The 24,766-nt window shown below is 44.3% G+C and overlaps 1 protein-coding gene across 5 annotated transcripts; it reads right to left on the bottom strand.

The window, feature by feature from the left end:
- Nucleotides 1-1,607: 1,607 nt before the first annotated feature.
- Nucleotides 1,608-24,429, bottom strand: smg6 (SMG6 nonsense mediated mRNA decay factor; the record flags this gene model as incomplete). 5 transcript variants are annotated; one of them, XR_013965178.1, is made up of 20 exons in its annotated part: nucleotides 1,608-1,910; nucleotides 2,010-4,597; nucleotides 5,971-6,052; nucleotides 7,074-7,309; nucleotides 7,922-8,066; nucleotides 8,948-9,109; nucleotides 9,520-9,699; nucleotides 12,199-12,415; nucleotides 13,411-13,567; nucleotides 13,876-13,989; nucleotides 14,367-14,512; nucleotides 14,642-14,703; nucleotides 15,991-16,206; nucleotides 16,748-16,858; nucleotides 16,983-17,061; nucleotides 18,336-18,442; nucleotides 19,012-19,122; nucleotides 20,076-20,268; nucleotides 20,731-23,200; nucleotides 24,333-24,429. XR_013965178.1 is itself a non-coding variant. In XM_080780575.1 (19 exons), 19 exons carry the CDS (start codon nucleotides 24,421-24,423, stop codon nucleotides 4,467-4,469), a joined length of 5,004 nt encoding a protein of 1,667 aa, XP_080636701.1. In that variant the 3' UTR covers nucleotides 1,608-4,466. The 5 variants fall into 5 exon arrangements, 3 of the variants coding, with proteins under 3 accessions (XP_080636701.1, XP_080636699.1, XP_080636700.1); XR_013965179.1 differs by having other exon boundaries at nucleotides 1,608-1,952; XM_080780575.1 differs by having other exon boundaries at nucleotides 1,608-4,597; nucleotides 18,336-18,436.
- Nucleotides 24,430-24,766: the final 337 nt, after the last annotated feature.

A 24,766-nucleotide genomic window follows, 5' to 3' on the forward strand; every position in this document is an offset into this window, starting at 1 on the left:
TGCCGAGCAAGAAGGGGCTCAGTGCTGATCCTTGATGCAGACCCACTTCCACCTCTGTCACACACATAGCACACCTCACGTACACTGTCTTACAACTTCCATACATGTCCTGCACCACTCTTGCATACTTCTCTGTCACACCAGACTTCCTCATACAATAGTAACAATACCACAGTTCCTCTCTCGGCACCCTATCATATCATCTCCAGATCTACAAAGACACAAAGCAGCTCCCTCTGACCTTCTCTGAACTTCTCGGTCAACATCCTCAAAGCAAATATTGCATCTGTAGTACTCCTCCTTGGCATGAAACCATACTGCTGCAGAAATGCTCACCTCTGCACTCTTGTTTTTGCAACTATGCCTAAACTTAGCCTTAACATAACCCTAACATCCGTAAAACTATGCCTAAACTCAACCTTAACCTCAGTTAAACTATGCCTAAACGTAACCTTGACCTCAGTAAAACTATATGCCTAACCCTAGTAAAACCTAACCTCAGTAAAACTATGCTTACACGCCTACGCTCAGGAAAACTATGCCTAAACCTAACCTTAACCTCAGTTAAACTATGCCTTCCAGGGAGCCAATCCTATAGGTAAGGCAGGTCTATCCCAAATAGACTCTGGCCTCAGGCCCTCTCTTACACCCCAGTCATTTGTTTCATTGTTCCATACATCTGTCTGCCTCAGTTCTACTTATCTTGAGCTGCAGCTCAACCACAAGAGGGCGTTCAGTGTCATATCCTTAGTCAGTGACTCAATCAGTATGGTAGTATCATTTCCCACAAGTTTACAAACTCCAATTAAACCAACCAACCATCAAGTAATTAAAACTTCACAATTAATTTACACATCACAGAAAACGAGAAAAGTCATAGTTAATAAAGTAAAAGCTACAATCTGGGATTTAAACTATTTCAACCCATCTGTAGGGTAGAGTATTTTAATACAATGTAACTAGCACATCAGCAGGGGTTGGAGGTGGACTCCCTAGTACTATTCCACTGAGAAAGAAAAGAAACATCCTGCGGACTGATACTACAGTAAAAAAATACTTACTGGTTGATGAATGGCAGTGAAGTTATTTGAAGCAGATAGCTGCCTAGAATAGTCTGTGTCTGTGCTTATTCTTGCAAAACAAAACCTGAACAGCACAATATTTCTTGTGAACAATGGCATTAGGACAAGCAAGTAAATCACTTTTAAAGTGATTTAAAACACATTTAAAGCATTTTATGCTTTAAAATACATTTAACTTAAAAGAGATTTAACTTAAATGTTTAATTTTATCCTGTAAATCTGTGAAGGCAAATGACTCCATATTACAGTGACATTGAATCATTCAATGTCATTGTGTCAATGACAATCAACAGCCATCCAGGATCTTTCATTAGTTCCTGACTGTCAACAATAAGACTATTGTAATTTGGAAGACAGTTGGAAACGTAACACATGATGGAATTTAAGTTGTGGTGCTAGCCAACTTAATGTTTTATCCGCAACACTGCAGATACAATACTGATGTCCCTCAACCAGATTAAATTAAGCAGTTCAACTTCAGCATGCATTAGACATCTAAAAGTTACTAAAAACAATGTATTCACAACAATTAATTTTTATTAAATTCAGTTACAGAGACATCCATTTAAAAAAAAAGCAGCAATCAACTGTTTTATGGATGGTATAGTTATGCTGCTTGCAAACGGAAATGCCATTTAACCACTTGAACCCTATTCGGGCAATGTCATAGTGCATTTGGCGAAACTTAAAGTAGCCGATCTGGCAACTTTTGGTAAAATAGATTTGGTGTAGAGGGGGGAAAGGAGAGGGCAAACAACATAGGATAGAGACCTTGGGGACCAGAAAGAGCCCCTGGGGAACACAGGCCAAACAACATAGGATAGAGACCTTGGGGACCAGAAAGAGCCCCAAACAACATAGGATAAAGACCTTGGGGACCAGAAAGAGCCCCTGGGGAACACAGGCCAAACAACATAAGATAGAGACCTTGGGGACCAGAAAGAGCCCCTGGGGAACACAGGCCAAACAACATAGGATAGAGACCTTGGGGACCAGAAAGAGCCCCTGGGGAACACAAGGTTAAAACACGGCAGCAGACACTGTATACAGCCTACATTAAACAAGACAAACACTCAAAACAGAGCAATAACTAATCAGAATGATTCACATAAAAAGGGAGACTAAACCGATTTCACAATCTTAGTAAACATGAAGCAATTGGAATGGGCTAATTAATTAGAGCATAAGTACTTGGAAATGCTGTGTGGCAAACAGGAAGTCTATTAAATGAAAACAGTGTGGTAGATACAGCATGACAGAAAAGTAGAGGATTATGTGTAAAATTAAAATGCAGATTAATAATTAACAGTCAACCACCCACAATGACTTGCACTGAGTCACACCATGTAAATAGTACACACACACACACACACACACACACACACACACATACTTTACTTTTGTTTATTTTGTAGTTACATTAATTACCAGAGAAGAAAGTAAGCAACATAAAATAAATAGGAAGATATCTTCAAACGGAGACAGGTAATGACAAATACACAGCAGAAATTGAAAACTAAACCCAAAACAATGTGATTTCACATAACAAAGACTTTATATTTAAAGCTGCTATAAGACTTTTCTTTTTTGGTATTCAGACAGCCAGCAATGAGTAAAACGCTCCCAAAAAATGTAGTCTCTGTGACAAATCTAGGGGCCACAATCTGCATTCAAAGATGCAGTCATTGGTCGAAATAGGCAAATTGACCAATGACAAAGCTTCTAGGAAAATCTTTGAATGAAGATTGCGGCCAACAGATACACAGAGACATTTATTGGGAGAGCGTTTTACCCATTGCTGGCTGTCTGAACTAAAATTTGACATATTGCTTATAGCAGCTTTAACTCAGAAGTGTGTACAAATGGAACAACATTGACTTGTGGGTCCATTTGGTTCCATTTGCGCACTCTTCCAAGGATTTCACTGTGTACTATCTGAAAATGGAACAGTGAACAGTGAAGCTAAACCTTCTATTCAGTTTAGGCTCTTCAAACCAGACCTGGGTTTGTTGTTGGGTTGCTTTATCCTGGTATGTCTCACATGTTGCACAAGAAAGAAAATGTTTTTGACTGGAGGATGGTGGATAGTCGATTAAGAATTGTTTTCTGCAATGGACAACCAAGGGCTTTGCCGAGGTGTGGGAAACCCCACCCATTTGGTGCCATATAAAACATAAAATAAGCATTACAAAAATGCTGCATCTCCCACCTCTGGGATATTCAGAATTAGTAACAGTTCAGAATCAGATATAAAGAAAAAAAAGAAAAAAAAATCAAACTAACATACCACTATACATCTATGAATTCAAAAGCAACACAAATCAAAGAAAGACTAAACAAAAACAAACAAAAAAAATCGTCTTTTTTCTTCTTTTTTTTATACACAAAACCCAGACTTGGAAACAACGAATGTGTCAACATCAAGCTGGACTGACGACATGAGACAGCAGCCAGGTCTCAAGTGCTTGCTAGATCAGCAGGAAATAACATTTGGAGATCACTGGAGGGGGCTTGAAGGTAACATCAAGGGCTGTTGTATACCCTACAACAGGCAGCTCCTGTTCAAACGCACACCCTCCATCTCCCCTCTCTGCACGCCAAAGCAGTCTGAACACAGTCCTTGGGAGTGACGGACTAAAGCCTAATTTATGCGTTTTCATACGACCCCAAAATGAACAGTTTTCAACTGAGAATCACGACGCATCGGTCATATGACTAGGTATCAATTACGCCAGTGGCACGCATTGAAAATAGCAAATCTACATACAAGCTCACTGTTTACAAGCTTTATCTAGAAGTTTTAGCACTGTTGTGAACTTGTAGATTGGCTATTTGCGCAACCAAGTATAAATCAGACATTAGGCTTAAGGCCTTCAATGTAATTCTCCTCCATCCATGGCCTTAGTTAAAACACTCTGCCTCTCACTTCTAATTCACTCTGATGCAGCTTAAAATCTTTAATCGTGCCGCCATCATAAATCACACTTTAACTTGCTGCAGAGGTTACGCGGGTGGAACAGACAACTCTACCTTTCCCCCCTTGTTCAGCTCTGCCCTCCTCCCGGTTCGGCCATCCTGAGACACGTTAGGTCTCCTGGACTTTATTTTGTTCGAGGAGAGCTCGCTGATTTAACACGCACACGCAAACACCTCATCGCGAGATTGGGGGGAGGGGTGAAGAAAAAAAAACTTCATCAAAACCACGCCAATCGATTTCTCACTTTAGTTTGTATTTCACAAGACGTGGTTCTACCTTCCCTCCCTTTGTCGCTCTCTCTCTCTCTCTCTCTCTCTCCCTCCCTCCTCGGTTTTAGTGTGTCTTCTCCACTCCTGGTTGAGTGGGCGAGCAGGTTTCAGCCATCGGGTTCCGGTCTGGAGCCTGGTTCAACCCACTTTGGCCCAGCCGAGGAAGGCGGGGATGTCCCGGACCGGGACGTTGCGGGTCAGAGCTTTGACCCGCAGGTTACGGTCGTCTGTGAGGAGGACCACCTCCCTCCGTAACCTCACTGGTCCACCTGATTGTGCATAGGGAAGGGGGCCAAAGAGGTCAGTTCACTATATAATGGCAGCTAAACCACTTCAACCACTTTCTATATTTTGAACAATCTCTATGGTAAAGCATGTTAATACGATTAACTAACAATGGTTGTATTTGGTCTCCCTGCTCTTCTATTGAGAAAATCAGACCAGTCTGAAGCGAGTGGTGCAACAGCACCCCCTATTGGTACTCTAAACATCGGGACACAGGGACATAGTCACATACTGTAGGTTAGGACACAGGGACAAAGCTGTTCCTTGGAGTGGTTGCACCACTTAAAAATAGATCTTGTGGTAGGGTATGACCACCACTACTGGGTGACAAGTGGTACTGCCAACTGCATTAAGGTCTAAACTCAACATCTCCCCTGAGTAAGGAGGTGTGCTCAGTGGTTAAGAATTTCAGAAATTTTGGTTTGGTTTGGTTTCTACATTTTCCAAAACAAGGGACCCTAGGTTAAAAGTACACGCCAAAGCAAATAGATGATACCCAGGGCTGTGTTGTGGTTTACTGGACAGAAACAAATAGATGATACCCAGGGCTGTGTTGTGGTTTACTGGACAGACAAATAGATGATACCCAGGGCTGTGTTGTGGTTTACTGGACAAATGGATGATACCCAGGGCTGTGTTGTGGTTTACTGGACAGAAACAAATAGATGATACCCAGGGCTGTGTTGTGGTTTACTGGACAGACAAATAGATGATACCCAGGGCTGTGTTGTGGTTTACTGGACAGAAACAAATAGATGATACCCAGGGCTGTGTTGTGGTTTACTGGACAGAAACAAATAGATGATACCCAGGGCTGTGTTGTGGTTTACTGGACAGACAAATAGATGATACCCAGGGCTGTGTTGTGGTTTACTGGACAAATGGATGATACCCAGGGCTGTGTTGTGGTTTACTGGACAAATGGATGATACCCAGGGCTGTGTTGTGGTTTACTGGACAGAAACAAATGGATGATACCCAGGGCTGTGTTGTGGTTTACTGGACAGAAACAAATAGATGATACCCAGGGCTGTGTTGTGGTTTACTGGACAAATGGATGATACCCAGGGCTGTGTTGTGGTTTACTGGACAGAAACAAATAGATGATACCCAGGGCTGTGTTGTGGTTTACTGGACAGAAACAAATAGATGATACCCAGGGCTGTGTTGTGGTCTACTGGACAGAAACAAATAGATGATACCCAGGGCTGTGTTGTGGTTTACTGGACAGAAACAAATAGATGATACCCAGGGCTGTGTTGTGGTTTACTGGACAGAAACAAATAGATGATACCCAGGGCTGTGTTGTGGTTTACTGGACAGAAACTCAGATAGACAAATGGATGATGTGTCATACTTCTCTGTTCTGGCATGAAGTCCTTGGCCTTGTCTTTGCAGTAGTGGAGACAGGAGGACAGGATCACATCATCGTTGTTTCCCTGACCAAGAGAGGAATAGCGTTGGGAGTGTGAGGTCCAGAACACTGTACAGGCTTAAAGGCGTAGTGAAACGGAAATGGTGGATATTTTATTTTGACGTTTCAGACTGTTTCAAGTTGAAACACCGCTATGAAGTTTCTGAACCAATCAGAGAGTCGCATCCCTTCAGGCGTTGGGACGGTAGCTAGGGACGGTAGCTATGCTATATGCAGCGCATGGAGTGTGTTTGTTTACAAGTCAGATAGTCGGCCATGCTGTACCAGTTTACTGATATGTGGCTTATATCTACCCTATAATGTTTTCAGATACATATTTTAGCGTGATGATTAAGTTGAAACCGAGTAATACACTGTCTGGATGTCATCTTGAATGGGAATAAAAACTGAGGATTTCTGTAATCAGTAGCAGCTGTGCTGAACGGATGCGGAGATATGGGGAATTAAACGGGTGAGCTTAACTTTTATTGGCTTAAATCGATGTGGGCCTTGACACGTCATCACGCAGTACGTTTTCGTTTTCAGGAAGTAATTTAAATTCGATTTTTATGGACTTTTGATATAAAAATATACCAATTTCTTTGCATTGTTAGGTATGCTCATATGATTACCACGGATGTGGTCTAAAAGTGTGAAAAACATATTTTTTATTTTACTACGCCTTTAACAGTTGATCAAATTAATTGATTTAATCGATTATAAAAAAACGTTATCGATTGCATTAAATAATCGATTCTTGGGGGAAAATAATATATATAATTGCTTTTTCTACTTTTCTTTAAATTATTTTGAAATAAGCCTTGCCGAGCCCTCCTATTTCTGTAGCGTGAGGCAGTACACATAGGGACACACATAGCTGGGTAATGGAGCGGAGGAGCCGCTCAAAAAAACATTAGCTGAACTTAATATCCACGTATGGATTCCATCAAAAGGTTGCACTCCGGAATTCCGGATTGACGTTGTACACCACCCAAACGGTCTGGAGATTTTAGATGTTGATCTGTTTTGATGACTTTGCCTCTCACCTGTTGGCTGGAGGTATCTTCGCTGCGAAAGGCGATGGACTCCAGCTGGTTCCCCCTGCTAGTCAGGGCTCTGAGGCAGGGCTCCCGCGCCTCAAACCCTCGCTCCAGGAACACCACAGCCAGGCGGGCCTTCTCCTGCACAGCCCGCACGTGGGACATGCTCACGTTGGGATTACTGCGGCCTCCACCAATGTTGTGCTCTTGGCCCTTGGCCAAGCCGTCCAACTCTGTGATCACTGGCCAAAGGAGAGACAAGTCAGTCCAGGTGATAATACCACTGTATTACAGCAATGGGCTATATGCACAGTTGCACGCAGAATAACGCTTCCTACTTCCGGGCTGCTTCCTTCCTTCAGGTGTTACAGATTATACTAATTAAGGCTCTGTTCCATTTAGTGTGCAGTGGTTCTCAAACTTTTTTATTTTCATGGACCCCCATAACTCTCTGAGTGTACAAATGGAAATTACAGGGCTATTTGGTTCCATGTCTACACAGAGTTACACACCCATATGGGGCATTTGGAACACACTCAAGGACACTTTGAGACCCACTGGTGTAGCAATGTTTCTAGTGAGCCAACATGCTCAATAGCAGCACCCTAACTCTGTTTGACAAGAATAGAACAGAGCCTTCATTAGTATCATCGGTAACAGCTGTGAAGGAAGTAGGGAAGGGGCCCAAGTTCTTTCTAAAATGGCGTGTTTGCATATAGCCCATTGGACAAGCAATTAGTGATATTGCACTTTGAGGGGAGATTGTATGATTATATTTTTGGCCTTTACTCCCCTCTCTTCAGAAAAAAAACAGACAAAACCTTTAAGAGCAAACACCTCTCTCTCAGTCTCACCTATGAGCGGCACCACCAGTATATATATGCCAGACTGAAGGAGCTTCTTTAGTCCGTCCAGATGATCTATGAATCCATTGGTGTCTGGAACCAGGAACAGAGGACGCACCTCCAGCTCCAACTGTCCGCCTGCCTGCAACACCGCCTGGGAAAACATGCATGCACGCTGTAAATCTACTGTGTGTGTTGTTATCGTTGCTTGTCTTTGTCTGTTTTTTTTTTATGCATTGCTTTGGCCATGTCTTCTTGATATGATAACTTGTAAGAGAGGTTTTAACCTCAATGTGACATACAGGTAAAATAAACGCATCACGCCATAACATAACAGGTCTGTCGGTTGTCTGCACTGGAGATAGAATCATGCTGCATTAGCTGAAACTCAAGCATGCCCTCGACTAGGGTTGGAATCATTTTGGATTTGAACTCATCCACCACTAGTAGCGATAGTTCATCTCCTGCCACCGATCAGTCCCATTGTATTTCGTTGTGAAAGAAGACCGCCTGCTCCTCTCCCAAAACATGTAATAGAGGAGCTCCTCGTGCTGATCTGATCAACGACTATCTAAGAGTCTTTAGAAGCATTAATCTTTAGACGAGCGTTTACCGGGAGTTGCTATTGGGTAGCTAAACATGGTCTTTTTGTTCATCCAGCGCGATTTGGGCTGTAATTCTGATAAAAAGGTCTAAAAATGCCTTAGCCCCCCCCCACCCCTTTTTTGTTAGACACTGCATTGAGGCTGAAGGGAAAGCCAATGGAGCTCGGAGCTGCAGATAGACAGAGAGCCTCGATATGCGGTAAGCCGATATTATATGTTTATCAATAAATAGAACACTAAATAACACGTAAATTTTTTCATTGCACCCGAACCGGAGTCTTAAGTGTGTGTAGAGAACACTGTAATCAATTTATATTAAAATAGGCATCAAAAGGCACAGAGGGCATTTGGACCAGGAGGTGTCAAAAAGCGATATCGGCGGTAAATTAGTTAACAGTCCGATCTGTTCCAAATGGAAAGGAAGTGGTACCTGGATCTTATCTTCTCGCCGCTGCTGCAGTGCCAGTTTGCCGGCGAGGACGTGGCGCCGCGCCCTCAGCTCTCTGATGTCATCCTTGCCGTCACTCTCCTCCTCGACGTCCATCTCGCCCTCCGAGGCGGACGACTCCGCCTCCACGATGACGTCATCGTTCTGCAGACGAGAATTAATGAATGAATGACATCATGACACGTGGGTGAGGTTATGTGACCTTCCTTGCTTTCTTGAAAAAAATGCATCGATGCAACCCATTAATATACATAAAACAAATGAACCGGACCCCCCCCCCCATCTGAAAGAAAATATTTTGTATCAGGGACCCTCAGAAGAAAATGTCAATTAAATGTTCTGATATTTTTCAAAAATGATAAATAGCATATGTACAAGCTTGCATCGTGGCACGAAGTGACACACTGTGAGCTTGTATATCTGCTATGTTTGAGAACCACTCTTCTAAACCAATGTTCTAAATCCTAAGAGTTTTCTGAAAAACGTATGATGCTATATATACTGTAATGCCACATTTGCGTTTCTCAATTTCCACTCAATTTCCAGGGTCTCACCTCTTTCTCTGTCTGAGAATCCTGCCTTTGCCTTCCGCCCGTTGATTGGCGAGTTGGAGGAGAGGTTGCCGTGGAGACGTATTTGCCTCCTTTGAAGGCCAGCAGTGGCTCTTCCTGTCCACACAAGGCCTCCAGGAAGTACTTGAGCACTGTCACTCGCTTACAGTCTGCTGCTATAGCCTGGGTGAAAGAATGAGTCTTTACATTACAGTCTGCTGCTTATAGCCTGGGTGAAAGAATGAGTCTTTACATTACAGTCTGCTGCTATAGCCTGGGTGAAACAATTAGTCTTTACATTACAGTCTGCTGCTATAGCCTGGGTGAAACAATTAGTCTTTACATTACAGTCTGCTGCTATAGCCTGGGTGAAAGAATGAGTCTTTACATTACAGTCTGCTGCTATAGCCTGGGTGAAACAATTAGTCTTTACATTACAGTCTGCTGCTATAGCCTGGGTGAAAGAATGACTCTTTACATTACAGTCTGCTGCTATAGCCTGGGTGAAAGAATGACTCTTTACATTACAGTCTGCTGCTATAGCCTGGGTGAAAGAATTAGTCTTTACATTACAGTCTGCTGCTATAGCCTGGGTGAAACAATTAGTCTTTACATTACAGTCTGGTGCTATAGCCTGGGTGAAATAATTAGTCTTTACATTACAGTCTGGTGCTATAGCCTGGGTGAAACAATTAGTCTTTACATTACAGTCTGGTGCTATAGCCTGGGTGAAAGAATGACTCTTTACATCAGCGGTCGCAGCAAAAGTGGAACGATCCAGGAAGAGAAATATGATGACGAGAAAACTATTGTCTAACAAGGAAGTGGATGGGAGGTGATTTTTGCGACCACGTGGTTTCCTTGTGACTCGCTTCACTGGGAGTCCAACGGTGGGTCATAGGTTAGCCAAGAGCGCCGTCTAGTGTAAAAACTAAAATCATCCTCGGCAGTGTGGGCCATTGCTATAAAACTTGTTTAACTCGTTCTTGGCAGGGAATGCGTCAAGGATCTATTAATAGTTAAGTCCAAACACAAACTGGGTTTAACACCTGAGGGCGATTCTACAAATGCCTTCTAAATGAGCAGAAGTAGCAGATGTACAAGCTTGCAGCTGTGAGCGTGTCTATCTGCTATTTTTGACACGTCAATACTAAAATCTAAAATGACACGGATGCTTTCCCAGTATTAATGGATCATGTAAACACAGAGCACCCGGAAGGAGCGAACATTTGCAACCTGCGATTTCCAGTTTTGCATGCAGTAAAACCGAATGGGCTCCTGTATGTCTTTGAACACATTGGGCTATACACTGTCTGTGTGTTAAGTGTCTATGTTGCAGTGTCCATCAACACAGTAAATTCTCCCCCTATTCTGACATGGGGTCAGTCTATGAATCAGGCACTCGCCTATGCAGTACCGATCCCTATATTTCAATACCTAATCTCTTATACCAGGGGTATTCAACTATAGATTAGGCAGGGGGCCACAATTGTAACATTACTTAAAGTTGGGGGCCACAAGACAACAAAAACAAAGGTAACAATTTACTGTTTTACCAGAAACAAAAGTTGTATACATTTTCAGTGGCATAAAAGAGCACAACAAGAGTTCTGAGTGCAGTTCATCTTGTTCCATGTCCTGTTTGTAGCTACCTATTTGTTTGTTTTTCCATCACGCCAAAATAAATATTTCTTACTCTTACTTTGTGTTTCATCAAATTCCTCAATAGTCTCTCGGGCTTTATGTCACAGTGCCCAAGGCAGCTCTGTTAAATTGAAGTACCGGTAGTAGTTGAGGTGGTTTTGAGGTGATGCTCTCCTTTTTGCACTAAGTATGTCAGCGTGTATGTGATTTAATTGTAGTACGAGTCACTGTGTACCTCTACTGTTTGTAATGTAATGTATTGTATTGTATTGTATTGTATTGTATTGTATTGTATTGTATTATGTATGCTGCAGTGCGGGTCCTTGCGTCCAAGACAAATTTCTCCTTCGGGAGACAAAATAAATAAACCTTGAAACCTTTTTAAAAAGCAAGGGATTAAATGTTTTTAACATTTAAAAGCAATGAATCCGTTAACCAAATGACGACTGACAACAATCCTGCGTACAGTCTTAGTGCAACGCTACTGTAACAAAGAGCTATGTTGCCCATCCAGTAGTCGTCGCTGGTGCAAAACTAAAATAACATTTAAGAGAAATGACCGAAATATTGTGTACCTAATAATTGCAGTCAACTTTTTATCAGAACGACAAGCTGTGTGCGCGGCGCTACAGCATGAGATAATTAACCACTCCACTTAATGCTTGAAATACACGACATACCAGAGCTCACTCGTAACCGACGCTATAAAATGAATTGACCAAAAACAAAAAAGCAAACACAAACGGGTCGAATCAAATAATTTGCGTCGACTGGTGGGGTCTCGGCTCTCGACTGCCTCTCTGACTGGTCGACTTTCAGAGGACTGCCCTAGTAACCGCCTCACTCAGTGTCTACGAAGCAGAGCTCCTATATGTCAATAGTTACTCTTCTATACAGTAACTAGCTCACTCACTGTGTCAGTGTGTCTGTCTATGAAGCAGGGCTCCTAAATGCACAGAAACCAGCTCACTCACTGTGTCAGTGTGTCTGTCTATGAAGCAGGGCTCCTAAATGCACACTAGTAACCAGCTCACTCACTGTGTCAGTGTGTCTGTCTACGAAGCAGGGCTCCAGCGGCGCAGCCAGCAGCGGGACAAAGCCGGCCAGCAGTCGGTCCTCCTCCAGTAGCAGCAGGCTCAGCTCCTCGTCCCCCTCGTCCTCCGCGTCTGCTTTGTATAAGGGCGCCTCCCCGTGATCAACGTGCGCCAGCACATTGCACAGGTCTGCCAGACACTGCCAGACGTCAGGGTTGCTGCTGGAGACGAGAACCACAATGTTGTTGTTAAAACACATTGTCTGCCATTAACGTATATATATATACACACACACACATGTTTTAATAGCCATCTGATGTCTGCGACTGACGTATATATACGTTTTGTAGCGCTTTATATGGATCTGAAACGGCACAGGTAAAAACCTTTTTTTTGCCCGAGCCGGTTGCTAGGCAATGCATTGCTCGCCCCTGCACTGCTCACACATGGCATGCGTAGACTAGTGTTAAAGAATTATATATATATATATATATATATATATATATATATATATAAACATTTCTTGAGAAAGATATCTAGCGTGAGATATCTTACAATGGTGGTCTGTGAGCCTCTTCCAAGTGGGGAAAACAGAAACGACTGATTCTCGCTACATTTATGCCATCTTTTTTTTATATATTTTTTATTTTTGATCCCACGATTTTGTAACCCATATTTCACCCCTGTGTCAATCATCTATTGTGATCCTGGGCTCTACACACCCTCCACCAACCTAGTCCCCATATATGGGGGACAAGGGGGGAGCAACGGACATGCCTGAGTGTCCAAGTTGCTCCTTTACACCTGACAGGGGGGAGTTTCCCTGGTTGGACGTCGTTGGATTTATGCCATCTTGCTAACAGAAAAAAGCATGGATAAACCTACACAAGACTTACAAATTACAATTTGTTTTCTATTTCTTTGTGATAATCAATTGACCAAACTTCTAGGAAAAGACTAAATAAAAAACTAAATAACATTACAACTACCGAACTTGTTTGTCAGTCATCTGTCATTGATACTGGCTTATATGGTAGGTGAAATTCAGCGCAAGACATACAGTATGTGATAAACATGAACATTTGGATTTAATAGGGCCTTTAAATAGGCATTAGCTTTAGCTGGGTTTATATGACTGACGTAGGTTAGTATGTTTGTGCATGCTTGACTTTGAACGCACGTGCATGCGTGTGTGTGCGTGTGTGTGTGTGTGTACCTGATACGACATGGCGGTGGGTTCCACTGTTCAGGATGTCCCAACATCCAATCAGACCAGACCTTGATGCTGGGCAGCAACTCTCTGAGGTCCAATGGGAAAGCAGAGACTCTCGCCATACCCTCCTCTTTCTCTCCATTCTCCAGTGGGATGGCTTCTGAGACAGGGAGCAAGATATTGAGATTGGACATCAAACTAGGAAATCAAGTTTGTCAAACTATTATAGTGGCTATTAAGAAATGTCATGGTAGGAGCTTAAACGTAAACCTGATGAACCAAACTCATTGTAAGCCTTAAAAATCAAAGGAAACCGATCCCCATTTCGCAGCGCTCTTGAGAATTAAATAATTACTGTCTGTTAGTACATAAATATGTTCGTCAGACTACCCAATGCTGCATTCAAAACACAAGACAGACTATGTGACGGAATGGAAGAAAGAAGGTTGAGTGTGTGTGTGTGTGTACCTGCAGGTGTGTCTCTGAGGAGTTCTGTGCAGCGTTGAACCATCAGACCAAACATGGCCAAGCCCAGAGCTGTGCTCTGTTCCTGAAGGACGGAGCGCGTGTCTCCTTCTCCAGCTGACAAACACACACAGCATGTATTATGATCAGAATTACCTCAGGCTTCCGTTTCTGTTTGTTGGCAAGATCTCTCCAAAAGTTATGAACCGATTTGCGTGAGGCTTTGTGTAAAGTTTTGCTCATGAGGTTAAGGACGAACTGATCAACTTTGCACCAAAGGGTTGGAGTTAGCGGTGGGTGTGGCCTCTCACAAATAGGCCTGTAAGGCCTGAACGGATTCACATAACACAATGAGCCTATCGAAAAATGTGGTCAGTGGAAAAGTGGAAAAGGCGGTATGGCAGTTTATTTTATTTCAGAATATGAACACTTCATGTAACTGTGAAACGTTAAAATAATATAAAAATAAAAAAGGGGTAACAGGTCTTTGTTACCTCTGCTATGAGCAAAGTGGATAGTGAACATGTTGATAGTGATGATCTGAAGCATTCGTGTGCTGCCCAGAGGGGAGGGGCTGTGCTGGAGCAGGGCCCTGAACTCCTGCAGAATCCGACTGGCTACTGCAGGAAAAGACTCCATACTGTATGAAGAAAACACATGCGAGCAAGAGAGAGAGAGGCGCAAGAAAGAGGGCAAGCATTAGATGACATGCTCTCTGAGAATGATTCTCATCAAGAATGAGCACAGCACACAGTACACAAGCACTCACCCGACTTTTGTGAAGAGCTTTCCATGGCCGTACAGGAAGCTCAGAATAAACCTCTTATTGAGCTAAAAGGGAACAGAAACAGAAACATATGAATCATCATTGGTAAATTACCAACAAGGACATCAAAAACAGAAAGCACAACAAGATGACAGAGGTTAGTGAGTGTATAAGTTAAAAAAGGTGAATGTAGGACAGCGACATTTCTGCAGATGTAACGTGGACGATGAGTAATAGCATCATCATTTTTCGACCGCGGTCGAGATCATGGATTTCACAATGCCACGCCTGACTTTCCGGTCCTTCATTGCCACCCCCAGTTCCTGCTTACTGATGCATGTGTCCCTAGCGATGACATCAGGGAACAACAGTTTTCTACCTCTGGTCTGCTTTGAGGCAGGACTCCAGAGAAGAAGGGAAGAAATAACCTCATTGTCAGCTCTGTAGCAGTGGCCGGCAAACTGTGTTCTTCCGGATCGGACTAGTGAAGAAACACGGGGGAAGGTTGCCGTATATTAGATTAGTCGATGGGTGGCTCTTCCAAGACAGATTTTGCTCTCATTAGAAGGCGGTGACCGTGTAAGTGCCATCCAACCGTCTCTCTAGTTTCTTTGAAAGTGTCTCGGAGCCATAGAGTAGAATCGGCTCAACGGTCGTCCTAAATATTTTTTACTTTTAACATCTTACTAAGCTGGGATGACCAGATCTTATGCATGTCATTGCAGGCTGACCAGGCCATACCCTTCCTAATTTGAAAGTCCTTTTGGGAAGAAGATATATATGAACCCAAATACTTGTAGTCATCAACCCGTTTCAGAGGAGTGTTTTTATAATGTGGTTATTGTTGGATTTGCATATATTTACGTATTCAGTTTTCGTCTCGTTGAGATAAAGACCAACACAGCTGGAGGCCTGCACAAGAGACTGAAGGAGAGCCTGAGCGTATTCCAATGATGGACTGATAAGTGCGATGTCATCAGCGAAGTCAGTGTCGGTTAGGTATTTAGCAGGATGACGAGAATAGCATACTGAATATATTCGGCATTGTGCGAGCGAACAGGAAAGATTAGAATAGACATTAGAAGAATACTCAGATGTGTCTGTGGTGGAGGCGATGGCTAATGCAAGGTTACGTGGGCCTCTTCCAATGTGTCTGCATATTAATGTGATCTTGAAAACCGTTCACTGTGCGGCTGTGCCGCCATCATATAACACTTGTGAGCATGTGGACAAGACATGTGCAGATCAGACCATATGCATATTTATGCGCACATAGCAGGAACAATAGAGATGACCAGATCTCGGAAAACAAATCGGGTCCATGTCAAAAAGAAAGTAAGTCTGATTCTCACATCACTGGCACTGAGGCTGCCCAGCTCCCCGTCCTGTTCAGAGTCCCTGCTGGACTCACTGCCTGCTCTGTGCGAGGATGGGTTTGCTGTGGGACCGCTCGGACGGATCCAGGTCTCCACGCGGGCGCCGTCCTCCCCTCGTCCTCTTCCTCGCACCGCTGGTCCCCTGGAGCCACCCTCAGACTCCTGTCTCCTCTTCCTCTCCTGCAGGTCTGCCTGCAGGGGAGGAAAAAAAGTCAAAATAACACCTTGTTGAGAATGGGGGATGTCAAATTAAATTAAAGTTCTTCTTTTTTTTTGTCAATCTCAATTTCGTGTGCATGTGTGTGTTTTCTACCGCGCACACCACACACACACACACACACACACACACACACACACACACACACACACACACACACACACACACACACACACACACACACACACACACACACACACACACACACACACACACACACACACACACACACACACACACACACACACACACACACACACACACACACACACACACACACACACACACACACACACACACACACACACACACAATATATTTCCTGGTAGACCACCTGGCCACATCAGTATTAATGGGCTGATTGCCATCATCAGCCTAATCTCCGTTGCCTACCACCAACAGGCTGTGTTGTTATTTGAAGCCAACGGGGGACATCGCAGGACCACATCGTTACCGTTTGTCTCCGACGGTCCAGGTACTTGTGAGGACTGAGGACATGAAGGGTAAACGACTGACCTTGCGCTTTGCCTCCTCAAACAGACTCATCAGACTCTCCCTTGCTGTGAGGATGGGGTTGGAGGCTGCCAAGCTGCGCATGTAATAATACACAGCATCCAACTTCCTCTTCTGATAAGGGACGGAAAAGAGAAATGGAAAGAGCTTATTAGCATATTCTATATTCATTATTTCGGAATGAATCCAACAATATAATTCCCATCAGCTGCATCAGACGTTGTTTTTAATGACATACCGTGTAGACTGCCAACAGCGCCAGCTGGTTGTAGGGTCGTCCATTTTTAGGAGCAATCTGCTGGGCTTTCAGGTACCAGCTTTGAATAAGGAGTCAAAGACACTGCCGTCATCAGTAAACTCTACGGGGGATTGTCTATTAAAAGTAGTTTCCAACCTTGGGTGTGAGATGCGATTGTGTTGACAAACAATCTCAATTTTCAACAACTGATACCGTAGTTTTATTCAAAATTTAGAACGTGGGAGATTCAAGTTACCAAACCTTCATCTCCGTTGCTCCATAATGGGTCATATTCAAATCACTGAATGCCGATTCTACAAATGCCTTCTAAACCAGTAGTTCTTTCAAGATTTTTCTGAAATGTTAAAAAATAGAAGATGTACAAGCTTGTGCAATATCTGCTATTTTTGAATAGCCAACGCAAAGATCTAAAATGACACAGATGCTTTCCCGGTTTTAATGGGTTAAAATCCTACAGGCTACATAAATATGAAAGTAGACAATTGTAATAAAAGAATAAAACAAGATGCATGGGGAATAATATAATAGGGACAATAAATAAAATAGGGGGAATAAAATGGAAGGTAGTGTCTCCCTGCAGTGTGATAATACCTGGCCTAAGTTCAGGTACAGTATATGGGTACAATTGTGGTGTTTAGGCAATATTTTACAGATGGGTAGGTGAACTAAGACAACCCCATTTGGATGCTGTCAATACACTGAATGGGACGTTATCATGTTTAATCAGACTATTGATTGGTCTAAGTAGGTGACATACTGACCTACCGAAGAGCTCAGTAGGCGTTTTGTCGTTATTCCGTGGGTTGATGATGGCTATTGTTTTGACCGCGTCTCAAGCAAACTTGAGCCACGAGAGCCACCATCGAGCAAGCTGAAGCGAGCAAATTTGCGAATGTTGCAAAGTTTGAAAGGCCAGAAAGCCACGCCTCCGTCACGGTCAACCCACAGAATAACGACAAAACACCTACTGGTCGGTCAGTATCTCACCTACTTCAATAGTATCTCAGCACAGTACCAATCAATATTCTGATTAAACGTGATGATGTCCCTGACAGCATTCGAAGCCGCTGGTTTAGACATGGGTTAGTGTCTGCAGGTCTGTGTGTTTCTGCAGGTGAACAGGGTAATTATGAAAACGTAAAAAAATACGGGGCAAAGATAATCTGTCTTTAAGTAACAACTGACTCTATATCAAAGCAAGGTTGAGTACTGTACGTGCTTAGAAATCTTCAAGTGTTATATAAAGTATGCACTATGCACAGTTTTATCATCCAATGTGTTTCACAACACACCCATCACCAACAACATACTGTAGCGTGGATCACAACATACCTGCGGGCCTTGCCGTAGTTAGCAGAGTCACTGGCTTGTTCGCGGTAGCGGGCTATGTCTCCCTGACAAATCATACACCGCTGAGCACTGATTAAAGCATACTTCACCTTAGAGAGAGAGAGAGACACACACACACACACACACACACACACACACACAGACACAGACACTAAACAACTAGACTAGACCAAGTCCTTTGAGATTTAAAAGATGAACATCTGGAGGGATGCTTCGCACATTTCCTCAAGCAATTAGTTGACAGAGGTCAACTGGGTGCTCACAGGAGATTATAAACGTCTTGAACGTATATGGTGCTTCTAGGATCAATGAGAATATGTAGACTTAAAAAAAGAAGAAAGAGAGACCTGAGCACTCAAAAATGGTTCTTGCCCTGATGGAGACCGTGACAGGTCGAAACATGTTGGCTTTTATGGAATAAACTTTTTTATTTTTCCCCACACTTTTTCTTCTTTTTGTATTTTATTCATTTAACATTATTTTAAAAAGTTATTATTATTTATTCAAAATTGATAATTTTCAGAAATAAAATTAAAACCCAGTAAATTTATATGACATTACGATATCCAAAATCCCAGACGATATCTAGTCTCATATCACAATATCAATATAATATCGATATATAATCCTACCCACACACACACACACAGTGTTGTACCGTTTTGCGTAATGGGCGAGCCCTGATAGCCACGCCATCCATGTAGGCCTCTAGCTTAAACTGGAACACAGTTTGCAGCTTCTGAAGCAACGAATCAAAGAATTTCGCTCCCTGTGGAAAGAAAAAGGAAGACAATTAAATTTTTACAACAAATCTCTTTGACAAAGGTTACGTAGCTGATCTACAAACTCACAACGAGTAACTCACAACGAGTAACACACAACGCGCTGTGGGCTTGCAGATCGGCTATTTTAAACGAATGTTTGGCCCTGAATAGGGACGCAAGTGTTCATGATGTGGTCAAGGAAATAGAAAATGACATTTGTTTTTAATTGTTTGATATCAGAGTGCACCAATGTCTTTCACACTCGCTCACTCTCCTCGCATCCTCCACTCGGCACTCTCACCTTAGCCCCACCCCCAGCGAGGAGGAGAGGATTCGATGCGAGGACTGGAGTGGATTTGCCTCTATCGGAATGTACTACGCTGTCATTTCAAAGCGACGGCACATTCCGCGATCACTTATGATGTGCGGTGTATCAATTCAATTCAATTAAAAGGGCTTTATTTGCATGGGAAAACATACAAAACATACATTGCCAAAGCAAAAGTGGAACAATACAATACAATGTGTCACACTCACACAGCTCAGCTGCGACAGCTGGATCACTGGAACCAGAGCCGTGGATGAGATAGTGTATTACAGAATAGACAATTCAATAAATAGTAGCCGGGTAATATTTGCAGGGGGGGGCTATTACTTCACCCTGAATTGGGTCCACCCGGGTTATTATTTGAGTTCCTTTAGCCACGTAACTAGTAAATAAAATGTTCAAATAATTGTAGTGGAGTAAAAGTACAATATCTGTCTCTGAGATTAGAAGTAAAAGTGCTGAAAACTGGAAATACTCCAGTAAAGTATATATAGTATATATAGTATATATATAATACAAAGCTTATTTTGCCCACCGTAATACCATTTAAATCCATTATCACAGTAGCACAGAGAAAACATAAGAGCAAATACACAGTACTTGAGTAAATGCACTTAAGTGTTACTTGACCTCATCCAGCAGGGTGAGCAGCATGTTCCTGATACGAGGGGTGTTGTCAGCGGCCGGGTCTTTGAGCAGCTGGCGGAAGCGTTCGATGACCTGATAGAAGACGTTCTTCCAAAGGGCCTGGTCCAGATTCTGAGAGTCAGAGAACTCGATGTCAGTCAGGATCACCTGCTCGTACAGCGTCAAGAGCTCCGCCCTGAAACAACAAGGACACAAGCATATTACTGGTTTTTAAAGTGGCATTGCACCAAAAATATTAAAGTTGAACTGTTTTGACTTGGAGTTCAAATACAAAGTGGCATACAGTATGTTGACACAGGAATATTCAATTCCTACATGCAACTTGCAAGTAGGTTCATGTCCTACTTGCAATTACAAATAAAAGAAAACGTGTTAAGAATTTTAGGTTATTTAATAGATTGATTGAACTGCATTACTACAATGATGAAAGGTATACTTCCTAAGGAGGATACTTAGGAATACTGTCAACAACATACAGTAAGAGCTTCCAATTATTATATAGTAATACACCTTTACAATTACAGACTTAGAATAGTGACGTCATGTATAGATGTATAGATGTATAGATGGATAGCTCTCTCTCTCACAGCCAGAGTGTTGTTCCAACAACCTTTACCCGTTTCCCATAATTCCTTACCTAAGCTGGGCCATGCGGTCCAGTCCCTCTGCACTCAGTCTGTCCCTGGACAGCAGGTTGCTGAGCTGGAGCTCCTGTGTGTCAGCAGCCCTAAGAAGCCTCCCCAGCTCGCCCCTGGCCTGCCGCTCCGCCTCTTCGGGGGTCAAGCCCCCGTCCACTCCGGTCTGGGGGTATCCAGCTCCCCGGTAACCATACTGGCCCACTCCAGCAGCCGGGTATATACCGTTGGACTGGCCCATTTGGTAGGGACCCATCTGGTATGGGTATGGATAGCGCTGGCCGGCTGAAGCGTTGGGGTTATGCGGGTTGCCGCCGGGGACGCCGGGGTAGCAATAAGGGTTGTCAGAGTTCTGGAACTTGTAGTAGGCCATGGCGGCAGCCTGCTGGCTGGGGTGGAAGGGGGGGCTGCCCGCCACCTCGTCGTCTGTGTCCAGGAAGTGGAGCTGTCCGTACCCACCCCCTGAGGTCTGCAGGTACATGGGCTTCTGCTGGAGCGATGCATGCTGGGAGGGCTGGCTGCGGGTCAGTGCGGGTTTCTGGTCAGGGTTGTTGGGGTCCCAGAGGCGCCTCACTCCCCCTCCTCTCCCTCCCCTTCCTCTGCCTGTCCCTGCCCCTCCTCCTCCTCCTCTTATTCCCCCGAACAGCAGCCTGGGCCCGGGCTCCGGCGAGTTGGAGAGGTCTGTGTGGGCAGGGAGTACCAGGATGCCCCTACCTCTACCGCGGGGGCCCGGGGCAGCCCTGCGTTGTGGGCTGGCAGTGGCGGTGACAGGAGATGCGCTCGGTAGCTTTTCCAGCGACACCCGGAGGATTCCTCGCCCTCCCCCTCTGCTCCCCCGTGGTCGGCCCTTATCCTCCTGCCGTCGCTCCATCACACAGTCTTCCTCCTCGTCTTCCCTCCTCCTGCGCCTTCTCTCTTCCGCCATGTCGCTCAGCTCGCTGCCTTCAGGGGACTCTGTGGACGACTCTCCGTTTGTCCTCCAGCTGCGCGGCTGGCCACCTCCTTTTCGGACACCTCCGTCGATCCTCCGCTCTGCTTTCTCCTTGCGCCCAGGTCCCACACACCGCGGCTGGGGCCCCTCGTTGTTGATCCCTTTGCCTGTTCCGGGCCCATCCAGGCTGGTCACACTGCTCGCTGAACTGCTGCTGTATGTGCGGTTCCGCGAGCGCCTTATGTCCGACTTGGAGTATCGTTTCGTCGAAATGGTCGGAACGTTGGTATCGGTTTTGTTCCTCTCACTTCTCTCCGCCAACGTCTCCCGCCTGTTCCTGTCAACGTCTCGGGGCTGGTGGTTGTTGTTGTTGCTACTGCTGTCACATCTCAGTCTCTCTCGCTGCTTGTCCCTGCCCTTGCCTTGTTGCGTCTCTCCTGCTTTGTTGGGCTCCTTTCCTCTGTCTGCCTCTGATGTTCTCCTGTTTCTCTCCATCTCAGCACCGCCCTTGTCACACTTCTTCCCCCCTCCTCCTCCTCCTTCAGCTCTTCCCCTCCTTGACTCCTGATTTCCTTCCTTTTCTTTCTCTCCTCCTCCTCCTCCTCTTCTCCTGCGGTTTCCCCTTTCCCTCTTCCTCTCTGTCTTTTCTCCTCCTTCATCTTTCGCTCCCTCACCTCCACCTCCTTGGCTTCTCCGTCCCTCAGCGGTGGCTTTGCGCCTCCTACCCTCTTCTCCCTCCTGACCTCCAACTCCTGTCTTTGCCTCCTCTTCCGTCATGTGGAGCTGTTCCATTTCGCTGGACAGGTTATCCACTGCAGCAGGAGCTTTCTCTGACTCTCTCCTGCGCTGCTTGTGACTCCCCTCCCCAGCCCTGGCCCCCTTCGCTTTCTCCGCCCTCCCTTCATCCCCTCTGTCCTTCTGTCCTTCTCTCAACATGGCTGGATTTTTATTTCCTTCTTTTGCCCCCGCCTCTCTCTGGCATTCTGGTTCTGCCGTAGACTCTTCCCTCCTGGGTGTAGGCTTGTCCTCCTCTCTTGAGGCTACAGACTCCTTCCCCTGACCAGTCCTTCGACTCCCAGGTTGATAGAACACTCTGTCTGGTTTACGGGCTTTTCGGGCTGCATTGAGCGGCCTGGCTGGCTCCTGGCTGTCATTTTCACTGCAGTCCTGACCTTGGCATCCCTCTGCTTTGGCTGGTGGCTTGTGGCTGTTGCCAGTCGGGGCGTTTACTACGCTGTGACAATTACTACCGTCACCTCTCGGTCTGCTTTCATCTTCTCTTTCTGTGCCGCCTCCCCCATCTGTACAGTTGCGTCTCCCCATCGTTTTTTCTGAGACGGTCTTGTTCTTGCCTTGTGATGGTCTGACCTGCTGGTCTGGGTCGGAGGTCGCGGGAACTGGGTCCCTGTGGTGACCCAGTTTAGCGTTCTCTCCCTCGTCGCTGTGTCCGTGTGCAGCCATCGGATTGTACAGCTGCAAAGCAGGTCGCTTCACCTCGCGCCTTTGCTGCTGCCGTTGGCAGCGGTCGTCTTGTTCTTCTGCTGTAGAGAAGCAGACACAGAAACAATTAGAGGTGCAACAGGTAATTGAACTAAATAAATATCAATAATATAATAAAAGAATCAATCTATCAATTGAGGGGGATTTATTTAATCCTTTGTTTGAGCCTAATCTGGGTTGCATGTGGTTTGTTGAACTCCCCCTGGTGTTGCGAGTGTGGACTGTGTTGCAATTAAGGAAGTATTTTGACAGGTACATGGGTATCATCTTGTGGTGTAGTGAATCTTGTAGACCAGGCCCATTGTAATTGCTGTACTCTGTTGTCAACCATTCCAGCCTATCAAAATGGGCAGGGGTGAGGTGGGATCTGGGAGTAAGGCATAGTAGCCTGAACAGTTTGTTATGGGAAGTCTGGAGAGCCTTGTTTTAAGGGCCTTTGAGGTGCTATGTTACCATGACGAGGACCATGCATAGTCGAATAAACTTTGTATGAGGGCAATAACAATTATAATTGTTATTAATTAACATAACAGGATTTTCAGGCTCAGTAAAACGGCCATTGGTGACCATGAAGTGATCTTATGACAATTTTACATGCAGACAAAATACGGTAGGTTCTCCAGCGAAAAGACGAAGATAGCAGTTGAGTTAAGTATCTGAATTTTGATTGATTGAAGTACTTATTAACAGTATGCCGAATGGGTACATTTCAAACGAAAGCACAACTCAATACAAAAACTGTTACATGATAAAGCATTACACTTGTTTACAACAGGGTCCACCATTTTCAATTCATCAGTAACATAAGAAAGTCATAAGGACCCCATTACATTAGAAACAATCCATAGTGCTTTCTTGGGTTTAATTCCTCGTAGCAGACTTTGTATTGAACTGTACTTCCCTGTGGCCTTTCCCCCCTCCAAACTGCTAATAAAGTCAACCAATTACTATCGCATAGAAAGTGAGGGTTGTTGTTGTTTTGGGTTGAAAACAAACGACGCGCCACCAGAGAATAACAGTCAGTTAGCAATTATAGCTAGCTGGCTAACTAGCTGGGCACAAACTTCAATTTAGTAGGTTACTTTCTGTAAATGAACTCACTGATTGTTCGACTCAAATTAGTGGACATTGCAAGGTCTTATAAGGCCACCCATCGATCACTTATGATCTCACCTTTGTGACAGTCACCAGTATTGAATAGATTCGATGCTTCAGCACGGAGTTCCGCAGCTGAGATTCGTACTCTGTCTAGATCATCCGCCATCTTCCGCTCTCGACAACAAAACAAACACAAACCGTGTTGCCAGATGCCGCGAGAGAAATAAGCAACAAGAGAAAACAAGCCCAAAAGAAGCGACTGTGTAAGCTTTAGTGAGTTTGTAGATATGTTTAAAAAAAATGTTAATCTTGAAAATGTGGAAAAAATAACATATTTTCAGATGGGGGCAGAGTCCGTTTTGCCTTGCGTGGGGGAGCTAGAGAAAACATATACAAAAAACCGCAAGGTTATTTAATCCTTACATAGTCCCTGCGACTGGTGAGTGGTCTATAATGTGCAATCAACTTCATCCACTAGATGGCAGCTATGACAGATTATATTGTAGTAC

The sequence above is a fragment of the Protomyctophum bolini genome, assembly GCF_963924005.1.
Source record: "Protomyctophum bolini genome assembly, chromosome: 13".
In the NCBI taxonomy this organism is placed as follows: Eukaryota; Metazoa; Chordata; class Actinopteri; order Myctophiformes; family Myctophidae; genus Protomyctophum; species Protomyctophum bolini.